We start from the raw sequence: 13,672 nt of genomic DNA, 5'->3' as shown, positions 1-13,672 counted from the left end.
GTAGTGTTTCTCAGGGGAAAGATATACTGAAGAACAGACTTTGTCTGTAGCTGAGCGTATACTCTGTCCTGTCCAATGGTAGATCCCTCTAACTGTGATGTATCCATGTCTCTCTCCCAGGAGGACCTGTGTGTGGCCCTGGGCCAGGGGGGCCGACTCCTGGAGAGCATCAACGAGCCCCTGCAGAGAGAAACCGACTATACAATGAACCAGGACGAGCTGGAGAACCTGGCCACCGTGCAGAGGTCAGAGGGGACAGGGGTCAAGGGTCAGGCTTAGAGGTACTCTCATACCTCAGAAGTGGTCTAAAGTTGTTGTTGTTTAAAAAATTAATTTTAAAAATGTATGCACTCACTAACTGTAAGTCGCTCTGGATAAGAGCGTCTGCTAAATGACTAAAATGTAAATGTTTAGATCATACTAAATCTGTATGTATGCCTCAATCCTAAATGAATGGGAAAGTTTGGCGCCATATCAATTTTAGTTTGAACTGTCCCTTTAATGCTAACGAAATAGGTTGAGAAAGGGACAGGGTACAGTAGGAACCACAGAGACAGGAAAGAAGACAGATACATGACAGATATCCTGAGGTCCAACTGGTTATAGAACAGTCAAGATTCATGTTGTCTAGTAACAATGGTGGTGTGTATTGATAGAAGTTACCTAGAACTCTACTCTAGAAATCTCCCACCATGACCCTGATCCTTCTAGGCAGTGTTCTGCCGCGCCGCGCTGCAGTGAAATCTGCCCCCGTGGTGTATTTTGGGAATACGGTGACAGGGACAGGATGCATAGTGGCAGCACTCACAGCTGCAGAGCAGAATTGGGAGAACAAGCCCAAAGGAAAGGAAACTGCAGAGTGTTTCATATCCCAAAACATTAAGTTGGTTATACTGTAAAGTGGAGGAGTTGGTTATGCTGTAAAGTGGAGGAGTTGGTTATACTGTAAAGTGGAGGAGTTGGTTATGCTGTAAAGTGGAGGAGTTGGTTATACTGTAAAGCGGAGGAGTTGGTTATGCTGTAAAGTGGAGGAGTTGGTTATGCTGTAAAGTGGAGGAGTTGGTTATACTGTAAAGTGGAGGAGTTGGTTATGCTGTAAAGTGGAGGAGTTGGTTATACTGTAAAGTGGAGGAGTTGGTTATGCTGTAAAGTGGAGGAGTTGGTTATACTGTAAAGTGGAGGAGTTGGTTATGCTGTAAAGTGGAGGAGGTGGTTATGCTGTAAAGTGGAGGAGGTGGTTATGCTGTAAAGTGGAGGAGTTGGTTATACTGTAAAGTGGAGGAGTTGGTTATACTGTAAAGTGGAGGAGTTGGTTATGCTGTAAAGTGGAGGAGTTGGTTATGCTGTAAAGTGGAGGAGTTGGTTATGCTGTAAAGTGGAGGAGTTGGTTATGTAAGGGATTTGATTAAACACAGGACTGAACTTGTTTAGATTTCAATGAATAGCTACTTCTGATCTCCACTGGTTTCACTGAGTGATACTTTGAGATCCAAGCTGAAATACGATTATTAGCATTTTTCTTTGACTCAGGTTCTCCTCTATCTTTCATTCCCTTTCCATTTTTCCCTCCCTCCCTCCCTCCCTCCCTCCCTCCCTCCCTCCCTCCCTCCCTCCCTCCCTCCCTCCCTCCCTCCCTCCATCCATCCATCTCTCTCTCTGTCTCTCTCCATCCCTTCATTCATCTATCGTTCTTCCTCCATCCGTGTGTAGACTGCTGGGCCAGCTGGATGAGACAGAGACAGCGTTTGATGATTTCTGGGAGAGACACCAGACCAAGCTGGAACAGTGTCTGCAGCTCCGCCATTTTGAACACTACTTCCGTGAGGTGAGGGGAACAGCGACACGAGCATCATGGGAGATGTAGTCCCAGTCACTGTTTGTCAATTTGTAGTGTGTGCGTGTCTCTGTCTGTCTGTGTGTGTGTGTAGTATGTGAGTGTGTGTGTCTTCTGACTCTACCTGTCCCTCTGTGTTTGTGTGTGTGTTCAGGTGCGTGCCCAGCTGGATGTGGTATCAGAGAGGGTAGCGCGGCTCTCTGAGGTTGGCATCAGTCCCGCCCATGCAGAACACATCCTACGAGAACTCAACAGCCAGGAGGAGAAAGCCTGCGTAAGACACACACACACACACACACTTCTTCCCAATAGCACACATCATCCTCCCCATAGCTTGAATGACAAGATTACACCAGCTGACAAGGGTCGTATCCCGTTTCCCCTCTAGTTGTACTCCAGTACATTATAGACCCCATTCATCTCAATGACAGTATTGACTTTGCAGATGAGACTCACGTGCAGCGGGCCATACCTCTATTGGTTGGTTCACACATACATCACTGTAGTAGTCCCTATGTGACTAGAAAACATAGCATGTTGCCTAGGATGTGACTGGATCTAAACATATACAACACCTGCTGGATGTGCTGCTGTTATTGTCTTTGAGAAAGGACATCATATTATTGTCAGTGATAACAGGCGATGTAATGTCCTGTGCTGCTCCCCTTCATTCAAGGGGATTTATATAAGGAGGGAGGGTGAGACAGATTGTGTATGTCGAGGGAGGGAGAGATGGAGGGAGGGAGTGTGTGTGTGTGTCGGTTGGTGCACGTGTGTGTGTGTGTGTATAGAAAGAGAGCTTGTCGCCCTCGATGGTCCAGACCGTTGCAGAGCTACAGTGCGGAGGGAGGGAGGGAGGGAGGGAAGAGAGCGGGAAGAGGGTAGGAGGAGGAGGAGAGGGTTGTGTGGGGGAGGTGCTGTAGCTGGCTGTAGTGGTGGTAGAGTGATGTTATAGCTGGTTCTGGTTCTGCACCACAGAAACAGCCTGCTCCCTCGTTCTACATTCACATCATATATATGGACATGAACTGAATCCAGAATCCCTGCAATAAGGTCCAGAACATCCACAGTGAAATCTTTGACAGACTGTATACGTTGTGTAAAATGCTTAGTTGGCTGTTATGCATAGGTCCTTATTGCAGAGGCAGCTAGGAAGGTCACATGGATGTAATGGCTTTCCATTATGACTGCTTTGTTCATATTTCTTTTTTTTACTCTGTAATAATTGTGTGTGTTCTCACCTGCCTGTGTCTCTCTCTCTCTCCAGGATGTGTTGGACCGGGCCCTGTCCCTGGCCGCTGAGGGAGATGGGCTGATAGACAGTGCTCACTACGCTGAGGACTCCATCCTGCCTAAGTGCAGTGAGCTGAGGGCCGTGTGTGATGAGGTCACCTCCTTCCTCAAGACCAAGAAGGTCCTCCTCCTCAGGGCCATGGAGCTGCACCACTGTCTGGAGAAGGTGAGGGCTGGAGGGGAAAAGTATGGTCCTGGAAACACTGACAAACCCTGGTTTAGATGGGGATTAGTAATATGGTGATTGGTCAATGTAGCCCTCTAGTAGGTGAGAGCTGATGGAATCTTTCAGATGTATGACAAGTGTCAAGGTATAAGAGCTAGGTTTTGATTTCAGCCAGTCAAGGATTAATTCTCCCTCTGGCCTGTGGTATAATGTACCCCTCTCTCCCCAGGCATCGAGGTGGTGTGAGGAGGGGATCTACCTCCTTGCCTCTCAGCCGGTAGATAGGTGTCAGTCTCAGGACGGGGCGGAGGTGGCGTTGCAGGAGCTGGAGAAGTACCTGGACACGGCCGCCCAACACCAGATCACCGACCTCGACGCCATCAGGAGGGACTACGACTCCATCCTCAACCCAGAGCTCAGGGTAAGTGGCGACAGCTGGAGGCACCAGATATTTATTACATGAGAAAACATTGAATTTGTGGGGCCACTTGTTTTGAACACGAGACCTGACCAGGAGGTCTAGATCTTTTTCCAGGTTTTTCCTCCTCTCTCCATGTGGTCAGGGAAAACTCCAGGCCCCAAGTATAATCAAACGATTGAATAGAGACGAGGAGAGGAAGACGTTTTTGACTATTGAGATACACCCTCAAAACGTCAGCGTCTAACCCTCCCTCCCCTCTGGGTGTGTTAACAGGAGCAGGTAGAGAAAGTGTTCCAGAAGCAGGTGTCCATGCAGGAGATGTTTGAGAAGAGGAGGGTCAGTCTGAAGAAGCTGGCAGCCAAACAGACACGGCCCGTCCAGCCAGTGGCTCCCAGGCCTGAAGCCATCATCAAGTCCCCCATGTCCTCCCCTGGTGAGTACTGCGCTCTGCTCCACGTGTCACACTGGTCGTCACCATCTTTCTCTGCCTGTCCCTCCCTGTCTCTCTGGTTCTTATGGAAAAGGCCATACAGACACTTCTAACTTGCAAACCAATATTTTATTTCAGAATAGGTTAAAATTAGGTTAGGTTAAGGGTTTGGGTAAGGTAAGGTAAGGTAAGGGTCAGATTTTGGTTAGTCGTTTTGCAGGTCAGCAGTGTCTCTATAGCCTCTCCCGTTCCTGATCCATTCATTACCATCTAGTGGCATATAAGAACTGCAATTGTGCCTTCTTAAACAATACCTCATACCCTAAAAATATATTATTGATTGATTGAAATGACTTTTGTTGGTTGTTTGAAGTTCAGATGAGTAGTTCATATTCCATCTTTCCGTCCTTCTATTTCTTGTAGCTCACAGGAGTCAAGAGAAGAAGAATGCCGAGGACAACATCTTGAACGTAGAAAACTGCAGAATAGTGGAGGTCCAGGTGCAGAACTGCGGCAGCAGACACAGCTCTCTGTCTGAGGAGGAGGAGAACCTGGCTGTGCTCCGACGGTAGGGTCAGGGGTCAAAGGTCAATGACGTCATAATATAGCCTGAAATTAATGCCTTAAAATATATCGATGAAAGGAATCCTTTTGAGAAACACAATTGGAAAGAGATGGTTAGAAAGAGAGTTAGATATTTCATACTTGGTATAGTTCATCAAAATGATAATACTATGTTGGTGTTAAATAGAATGTTGTTGTTTTGTTCCTACAGACATGTAATGAACGAGCTGTTGGAGACTGAGAGGGCGTATGTGGAGGAGCTACTCTGTGTACTGCAGGTGATTGTCACTTCTGACCACTAGAGGTCGCCACTACTTCACCTACTGTCCTAAATGTAGTAAAAAATAAATAAATATATATCATTATTATTTTTTGTATATGTTTTTGTTGAAAATTGACTTATCATAGATGTGCATTTTCAGATTGTCCTGTGTTAACATTTTAATGTGTGTTGTTATTCCAGGGTTATGCTGCAGAGATGGACAACCCAGCCATGGCCCATCTCCTCCCCAGTGCGCTGCTCAACAGGAAGGATGTCCTGTTTGGCAACATGCCAGAGATCTACCAGTTCCACAAGAGGTGACTTTCACTCCACTGCAACACTCATGTTACATAATGTTTACTTAACAATGTCCTGTCATTGTGAACAGTTGTTACCGAAGATGCACATTAATTCAACCATATCGATTTATAGGGACCAATTTCAACAATATTACATTTGGTTAACATTACCTCAAGCCCCCCACTGCTTCCCAACCTCGGTAGTACTAACCTGTGTCCCGTTGTCTGTCTGTGTCTCTCATCAGGACGTTCCTCAGGGAGCTGGAGACCTACACAGACGTCCCTGAGCTGGTGGGACGCTGCTTCCTGGAGAGGATGGGCGACCTGCAGATCTATGAGAAGTACTGTCAGAACAAACCTCGCTCTGAGAGCTTGTGGAGACAGTGCTCCGACTGCACCTTCTTCCAGGTGACCTTTCACCTTTCTTTCAGGGTCCTCAAGCTCAGTATACAGTAAGCTTGTAAAAAGGTCTTTTTTTTTATTGATGTGTGATTGTTTGTTTTTACGAAGGAGTGCCAGAGAAAGTTGGAACACAAACTGGGGTTGGACTCGTACCTCCTCAAGCCAGTCCAGAGGATAACCAAGTACCAGCTGATACTGAAGGAGCTACTGAAGTACAGTAAGGGCTGTGAGGGGTCAGAGGACCTACAGGAGGCGCTGTCCTCCATCCTGGGGATCCTGAAGGCCGTCAACGACTCCATGCACCTCATCGCCATCACAGGATATGAGGTCAGCTAACCACGATACCGCTATCCTCCTCATGCTTTAGGGTGGAGAGGAAAAAGTTACCCAACAGTGTAACATCTTCTGTACCACAGACAATGCTCAGTTATCTTTCTTACTTTTGATTGATTGTGTTCATTTATTGATCCCCAGGGTAGCCTGACGGAGCTGGGCAGGCTATTGATGCAGGGGTCATTCAGCGTGTGGACGGAACACAAGAAAGGTCACGCCAAGGTCAAGGACCTGGCCCGCTTCAAGCCCATGCAGAGACACCTGTTCCTGCATGAAAAAGCCTTGCTCTTCTGTAAGAGACGGGAGGAGAACGGGGAGGGTTACGAGAAAGCCCCGTCCTACAGCTTCAAACACTCCCTCAACGTGAGTCTGTTTGTGTCTGGCTGGCTGGCTCACTGTCTGGGGGAGGGTTACGAAAAAGCCCCCTCGTACAACTTCAAACACTTCCTCAATGTCCTGACTGGCTTTCTGGCAGTCTGTCTGGCGGTCTGTCTGTCTGGCTAGCGGTCTGTCTGTCTGGCTGTCTGTCTGGCTGTCTGTCTGTCTGTCTGTCTGTCTGTCTGTCTGTCTGGCTCTCCTTATATTTTTACTTTGATCTATAGTATGTTATGAGTTCAACAGTGATTGACAGAAGTGTAATATCCTTCGGTTCTCTCAAACAGATGAGTGCGGTGGGCATCACGGAGAGCGCCAAGGGTGACAACAAGAAGTTTGAGATCTGGTGTAATTCCAGAGAGGAGGTGTTTATCGTCCAAGCTGCGACACCTGAGATCAAAACATCTTGGTTGAAGGAGATCAGGAAGGTTCTGACTGGCCAGCTGAAAGCCTGCAGGGGTACGATAGTGGATCTGAGGCATTACAGAAACACGGCCACACATTCCAGAGTTGATACACATCTGGATGCTAAATTCTCTGTTGTTGTGTCAGTGTTCTGTTAGTAACTGTGATGATTTGTTCCAGAATCCAGTCAAAAGAAGGCATCAGACACAATGTCTCCCAGTCCAACCAGCAACAGCCCATCTGTCTGCCTCAGGTCAGATTTTACAGAGAGAACCATGGCTAGAGCCAGTTAGAGATAAGGAATCAAGAGGGTATACAGTGGCTAAAAAGGCTTTGTTCTTCTCTTTTTAACCTCTTTGTTTCTCCCTCTTAGTCCATTTAGAAACTGTCAGAAGAGTGTGAAGAAGGGAGACGAGAAGAAGACAGATGCTGTCAACTCTGACCCCAACTCCCCCTCCTCCCCAAAACACAAAGGTGAGTTGCCCTATTTTGTTGAGTAAAGAAAACGTTTTTTACTGCTGTCAAAAGCTCATGACAAGAAAACGAACTTCTGTTGCAGTTTTAGTGACCACCCTCATCTGGTTAGGTACCCAAGCCATCCTTGAATATTTTCCTGCTTCCTCCTTCCTGCTTCCTGCTTCCTCCTTTAAGTTTAATCTGAGCTTTCTTTCTCTTGTCCTCTTCAAACCACTTTACTCTCTCTCCTTCCTGTCCCTCTTTCTCTACCATGGTTATAGAGGGGACAGTCACCAGTCCCACCACTGACAGGGTATCAGTGGCTAAAAAGCGTTTTACCCTTCAAGGCTTCAGCAATCTGAAGAGTCAGAAAGGTAACACTAGAGTCCTGGAGGCATCCCCCATGTTGTCATCGATCATATATGGCAAAGATATGTTGTCCATTTCGAAGTCAACCCCAAGCTCTCTTAACCAACCCTAATATGATTTTAGACAGGGCAAATCCTTTCCAGTAGTCGACTGCATCAGGGCTTTTGAAGACTGATATTTTGGCATGCTTTCCTTTGCAGAATTTCTGCACCCTGCTGGTAAAAGTCTAACATTACCAATGGTATTCTCTCGACCAGGTATACTACAGTATAGTTTGTGGTTAATACATAAAACATTAGAATGAGTATGTTTTAGCAGGTCTATCCCCCAGCCTCATTATTTACATGTGTCCAATAGGATTAGTAGGTAGCTAATTATTCTAGTCAGTTTCAGGAAGTTCTTCCCTCTGTTTTTCTATCGCTCCCTTTATCATTTCTTTCTTCTTCTGTCTCTCTTCTTCGACCGACAGGATCCCCCCTTAGCCCTGACCATAAAGCCAAACGCCACGAGATTAAGAGTGACCCAACTCCCTTTGGGTGTAAAGGTATTCTATCTAGCCCATGTCACACCTGTGTTTGACTCTGTAGTGCAGTCATCCACCCATCCTGACACTCCCTCACTGTAGTCATCCACCCATCCTGACACTCCCTCACTGTAGTCATCCACCCATCCTGACCATCCCTCACTGTAGTCATCCACCCGTCCTGACACTCCCTCACTGTAGTCATCCGCCCATCCTGACCCTCCCTCACTGTAGTCATCCGCCCATCCTGACTCTCCCTCACTGTAGTCATCCACCCATCCTGACACTCCCTCACTGTAGTCATCCACCCATCCTGACCATCCCTCACTGTAGTCATCCGCCCATCCTGACTATCCCTCACTATAGTCATCCGCCCATCCTGACTCTCCCTCACTGTAGTCATCCACCTATCCTGACCATCCCTCACTGTAGTCATCCGCCCATCCTGACCCTCCCTCACTGTAGTCATCCGCCCATCCTGACTCTCCCTCACTGTAGTCATCCGCCCATCCTGACTCTCCCTCACTGTAGTCATCCGCCCATCCTGACTCTCCCTCACTGTAGTCATCCGCCCATCCTGACTATCCCTCACTATAGTCATCCGCCCATCCTGACTCTCCCTCACTGTAGTCATCCACCTATCCTGACCATCCCTCACTGTAGTCATCCGCCCATCCTGACCCTCCCTCACTGTAGTCATCCGCCCATCCTGACTCTCCCTCACTGTAGTCATCCGCCCATCCTGACTCTCCCTCACTGTAGTCATCCGCCCATCCTGACTCTCCCTCACTGTAGTCATCCGCCCATCCTGACTCTCCCTCACTGTAGTCATCACCAATCCTGACTATCCCTCACTGTAGTCATCCACCCATCCTGACCCTCCTTCACTGTAGTCATCACCCATCCTGACTATCCCTCACTGTAGTCATCCACCCATCCTGACCCTCCTTCACTGTAGTCATCCACCCATCCTGACCCTCCCTCACTATAGTCATTCACCCCATCCTGACCCTCCCTCACTGTAGTCATCTCAGCACCATGTCAACTCCCCATCCTCCCAAAATGTATCTCTGTGTGACCATCATGCAATCATTATTTGAGTAACGGGAGGGAATGAATTGTGGTAGATAAATGTAAGACGTTCAGCCACCAGGGCCCGCTGAGTGCCATGGGACTGTCTAGCTAAAGACACTGGACTGACGAGGGACTACAAAATGGAGATATAAGAGTTCATTCTAAATTTGATGATCGTTGACACAGAAGATACGTACAACACTCTCTTGTTTTAAACAAGTGACAAATTAATGACATGCCATGTTGGCCTCAAAGGCCTTTGTAAAACTGATGGATGAGTCAACCACACACCTGTGTACTTGACACAGCATTCATCTGGACGATGTTGTAGGAGAAGACTGCTGACTGCCGCTGCTTCTTCTCCTCAGAGCCTGGTCAGACTCCTCACATCACTCTGAGCAGGGCCAAGTGGCTCAGCACCTCTAGTCTCTTACAGGCCAAGAGGAGAGGTAGAGTGACAACATGCCTGGGAGGAACACGCTGCTTCACTGTGTGGTTGACCTGGACCTTGCTCTGCTTCTTCACTAGCTTGTTCCACAATCGCAGACAAATCTTCTCTCTGAGATTTCAATTGAATATCTGTGTGATATTCACAACCGGAAAATACTGATTTGTGATGTTTGTTTACTGTAAGGCAAACTGTGTCTCTCTCTCAGTAGCATGTGTTGCAGTGTTGGTCTTGGCTGGTGTTGGTTGCTGTGTGTCTGTGTTTCTGTCTGATCACAATGCACTGATCTAGGTCTCACTGGATGCTATGACTCCAGGTCTGTTCTTCTTGGTTATTTAATCACATTCTTTGGGTTCTAATCTGGTTCTTGTGGTTCTGTTTGAGGATTTGCAGTGTACTCTCTCAATGGATGTGTTTGCATCAAGTTCTCATCACACACGTCACCTATCACTGTACATATCACCTTGTCTTGTGTACGATTGTGTCACCCCTCCTTTCCTCTTGAGTGTCACTCCCTTTCCCTAGTTTGACAAACTATCCTCCATGTTGGGATCAAACAGTCCATGATAATAACATTCTCTAAATTGAAATCTATCTTGGATGTGTCTTGAAATTGTTGGTGCCACTGCTAAATCTTAATCTAGATATCAATCGAGTTTGCTGAATTATATTACTCCCCCTTCTCTCTTTCCTACTCTCCTTCTCTTTCCCTCCTCCCCGTAGGTTGGAACAAGGCCTCTCTCTCCATGGACGCGCCAGAAGAGCTTGATGGGTACTCCAGCGCCGAGGACCCCATGAACTCTGACCCTGAGGATGAGGGAGGCAGGAAGCTGGTGAGTCATGGTCGCCAACATGTCTAAAACATGTTATGAAAGTGGTTTGTTATTCCCTAGCAACATACATGGTAACATGACACACTGGACACAAACATATTAACTTTTCCCTTTACCCTGTGACCCCAGGCTGTCGGCGACAGGTTCACGGTGGTGGCGGACTATGAGAAGGAGAAAGGAGGGCCTCAGGACCTGTCAGTGAAGAGTGGAGACATGGTGCAGCTCATTAAAGAGGGAGATGACGGACAGTGGTTTGTTAGAAACCTGGGGAGCAACAAAGATGGCTGGGTAGCAGTAGCCAACCTTCTCACCCTCATCACAGAGTCCAAGTCCTCGCAGTCCCTCTGCAGCTCAGGTACACTGGCTCTGTCTGTCAGTCTGTCTGTGCCTCTTTCTCTTCTGTCTCTCATTGCCTCTCTCTCTCGGTTTGTGTAAGAAAGAACTGTATCTTGCAACCCAAATACCTATTTTGAAAATTAACAGGAGTGTGTCTATATTTTAGTTTGTTTTAGAATTATCTGTGGACTCTAATGAAAACGAACTTGTCTGTGTTTTGTTGTTACAGAGGGCAGTGTAACTGCCAACCTCAGCACCTCCTCCAGCTGCAGTGAAACCTACACAAGTTTCTCTGACATCAAGCCTTAAAGTCCCACCCACTCTGAGCCCTGAGACACAGCTACAGCGCCACCCAGTGGTTGGCTGTTCAAATGACATGTGCACTTTTCCCCTCAACTACTGTTCAAATCAAATGTTATTTATCACATGCGCTGAATACAACTGGTGTAGCCTTTACAGTGAAATGCTTGCACAAGTTGGTTTTCATTAGAGTCCACAGATACTTCACTCTCACACTGAAGTGGAGGCTGCCTGGAATGTAGCAGAAAGCAGTCTAATAGCTGCTTATCTGTCAATGTGAAGGGAAGGTAATGAATGACTGCTTTCCTCTGGACATACTCTACTCTCAGGGACGAGGGGTAGTGTCCTAGCCTTTTACAGTGATTGAGGGCTAGCACACATTGGGGAATCATCGTATGGTGACTCGTACTGAGAACAGGAAGTTCAGGCCTCTCCCCTACCTGTTTGATAGAGATGAACAAGGAAGGACACACCCGCTCCATTCACCTGACCTGAGTCTCACACACAGGCAGGCTTTGTTAGCCTAGTGTGGTATCGCACCTCCCACTCCAACAAGGTGATATGGAGCCAGGAGCTACTCTACTGAACTCAACACTTCAACAGACAGACGCCTCAGTCTCTCTCCTGTGGACTCTGGTAACCGGTTGTGTCGTAATGTTTCTCTCAGTATCAGGCAGTCAACCTCTCACTATGTCCTCAGTCCTCTCATGAGTGACTTTAAAAATAGATGATGGATTTATATTTAATATGTTTCTACTGGATCCCCCAAGACAAACTGAACTGTAAAATTACCAAGACAATCACATTCTAGCAAGAATGCAAATTAGAATATTATTGTCATTAAATACTTTTTGAGTTTGGTCAACTCTGTACATCTATGGCTTTGTCCAGAGGCACTCCAGTACATTTCCAGTCCCTCTCCCTCCCTGTTTCTCCTTCCTCCACCTGTGCTGTCTCTTGGCTTTGTTCCCAGTGATCTGAGAGCTGGGCTTTAAACTACCAGGTGTTCCTTTAGGCAGGGTGATATTTAAACTACCAGGTGTTCCTTTAGGCAGGGGTGATATTACAGGACGGTCAGATATCATAGAAACTTCAACAATAACAGTGGTCAGGATGTTCTTCTGAATATTTTTCTCTTGGCTCAAAGTTAAATCCTATACACTACACAGAAATCCCCTGAAGATTGAGATTCCCGTAAAAAGATTAATGTCAGGTCGATTGATGTTGAAATAACTGCGTACTGTACCAGAGCGTATAAACTTTAAAGGCATTATTTTTATGCGTTAATCAATGTGTATAAGTTAATTTATTTGAGAAAGATGTGTACAGATATGATCCTATACCTCGTATTTTTCATTGAATATGTGTATGATGTGTATGAAGACCATGGATATGTTTTCGTGGGTCTAAGTATATCAAAGATATTTTATTAATTGGTTTGTGGGGCATGTTTTCATGGTAGTTTCTTAAAACTCCTGAGAGGAAATATATTAATACAAATATCATCCTTTCGCTCATTTGAGAATGCAGTCTGTACACTGAAAACCGAAGATGGAATATAACTATACATCCCGTGCTGAAAGATCAACACAGAATTATGGTTGTCTAAAATTTCAGCACACACAATAAAAGGTTTTTAACTGTTTTGGTTATAACCGTTTAGTTATAACTGTTTATAACTGTTTTTATAACGTGTTGTTCTACTGTATATATTTTCGATTTGCACCCAGTGAGATTAGAATGTTGTTACTGTGTGTCACATCGTTATGCAGCACATTGCAGCATTATTTTTTTCTTTATTTTCCTATGGTAACAAGTATTGATACAGATGTTATATAATTAATGATATGCATTCATATCTGTGTATATGTGTAAATATGTATCTTTGAGGTGTATTATTAAAGCCACTGAATAAAGTCTGAAACATTCTTTACTTTAATCCAATGAGTGTTTGTTTTTCTCATTATAAAACCATCAGATATGATTAAGTGATGTGGCCTTTATAGTAGTCAATCATTACTCACTGCGTGGTCGTTAGTTTATTTGAAATCATTTAACGTTGCAGCCACTGTCTTTATTTTATTGTCGTTTTTCAAACTCACAGGCTAGGCATGTTTGAAAATCTATACATTTGAAATTGTTTAAGAATATTGTCAATCGTTTTGTGATTTTGGCATAACACAACATAAAAACAGTACAGTATATGAATAGAAAACACCACGCACAACTCCGGTTAGGCTTCTTCTACCAAAAATATTTTATGAAATATCTTATTGAGTATATATATTACTAGAAAAGATTATATACTATGAGTCACCCCTAGTTGCTCAGCCTTAAAGGTGTGAATTCCAGCGTTCACTGAGGTTTGGTGAAGACCTGTTTTGTGGTCTCTAACTGATAGGCCTACAGTAGGGCCATCTTGCTTCACCGGTTCAAGGGTCAAATTGACTTTTTCCCATTTATAAATAATTTTTACTCAACAAAAATATACAGCCATAATCAAAACACTATTCGAGTATGTTTTTCTAGAGCATGGCTGCTATTATCCA

At 45.6% G+C, this 13,672-nt stretch overlaps 1 protein-coding gene across 1 annotated transcript in view; it reads left to right on the top strand.

Annotated features, from left to right (window-relative positions):
- Positions 1–13,060, top strand: part of LOC311109665 (guanine nucleotide exchange factor DBS-like) — a gene marked incomplete at its 5' end in the record, with an annotated part of 46,052 nt that extends 32,992 nt beyond the window's left edge. Inside the window, 21 exons of the mRNA XM_084152621.1 lie at positions 121–245; positions 1,711–1,825; positions 1,989–2,108; positions 3,102–3,293; positions 3,523–3,714; positions 3,988–4,147; positions 4,568–4,712; positions 4,920–4,986; positions 5,172–5,287; positions 5,515–5,677; positions 5,780–5,998; positions 6,146–6,367; positions 6,667–6,838; positions 6,965–7,037; positions 7,158–7,258; positions 7,522–7,614; positions 8,079–8,153; positions 9,575–9,655; positions 10,378–10,487; positions 10,617–10,842; positions 11,053–13,060. Of these exons, the coding sequence (XP_084008747.1) occupies positions 121–245; positions 1,711–1,825; positions 1,989–2,108; positions 3,102–3,293; positions 3,523–3,714; positions 3,988–4,147; positions 4,568–4,712; positions 4,920–4,986; positions 5,172–5,287; positions 5,515–5,677; positions 5,780–5,998; positions 6,146–6,367; positions 6,667–6,838; positions 6,965–7,037; positions 7,158–7,258; positions 7,522–7,614; positions 8,079–8,153; positions 9,575–9,655; positions 10,378–10,487; positions 10,617–10,842; positions 11,053–11,132 (2,847 nt within the window). The 3' untranslated portion in view covers positions 11,133–13,060. The remainder of the gene's footprint in view (positions 1–120; positions 246–1,710; positions 1,826–1,988; positions 2,109–3,101; positions 3,294–3,522; positions 3,715–3,987; positions 4,148–4,567; positions 4,713–4,919; positions 4,987–5,171; positions 5,288–5,514; positions 5,678–5,779; positions 5,999–6,145; positions 6,368–6,666; positions 6,839–6,964; positions 7,038–7,157; positions 7,259–7,521; positions 7,615–8,078; positions 8,154–9,574; positions 9,656–10,377; positions 10,488–10,616; positions 10,843–11,052) is intronic.
- Between the last annotated feature and the right edge of the window lie 612 nt (positions 13,061–13,672).

The sequence above is a fragment of the Coregonus lavaretus genome (genome assembly GCF_964263955.1).
Source record: "Coregonus lavaretus genome assembly, chromosome: 35".
NCBI lineage: Eukaryota > Metazoa > Chordata > Actinopteri > Salmoniformes > Salmonidae > Coregonus > Coregonus lavaretus.
Note: the sequence above shows the minus strand (reverse complement) of the source record. Positions and strands in the feature narration are given on the sequence as shown.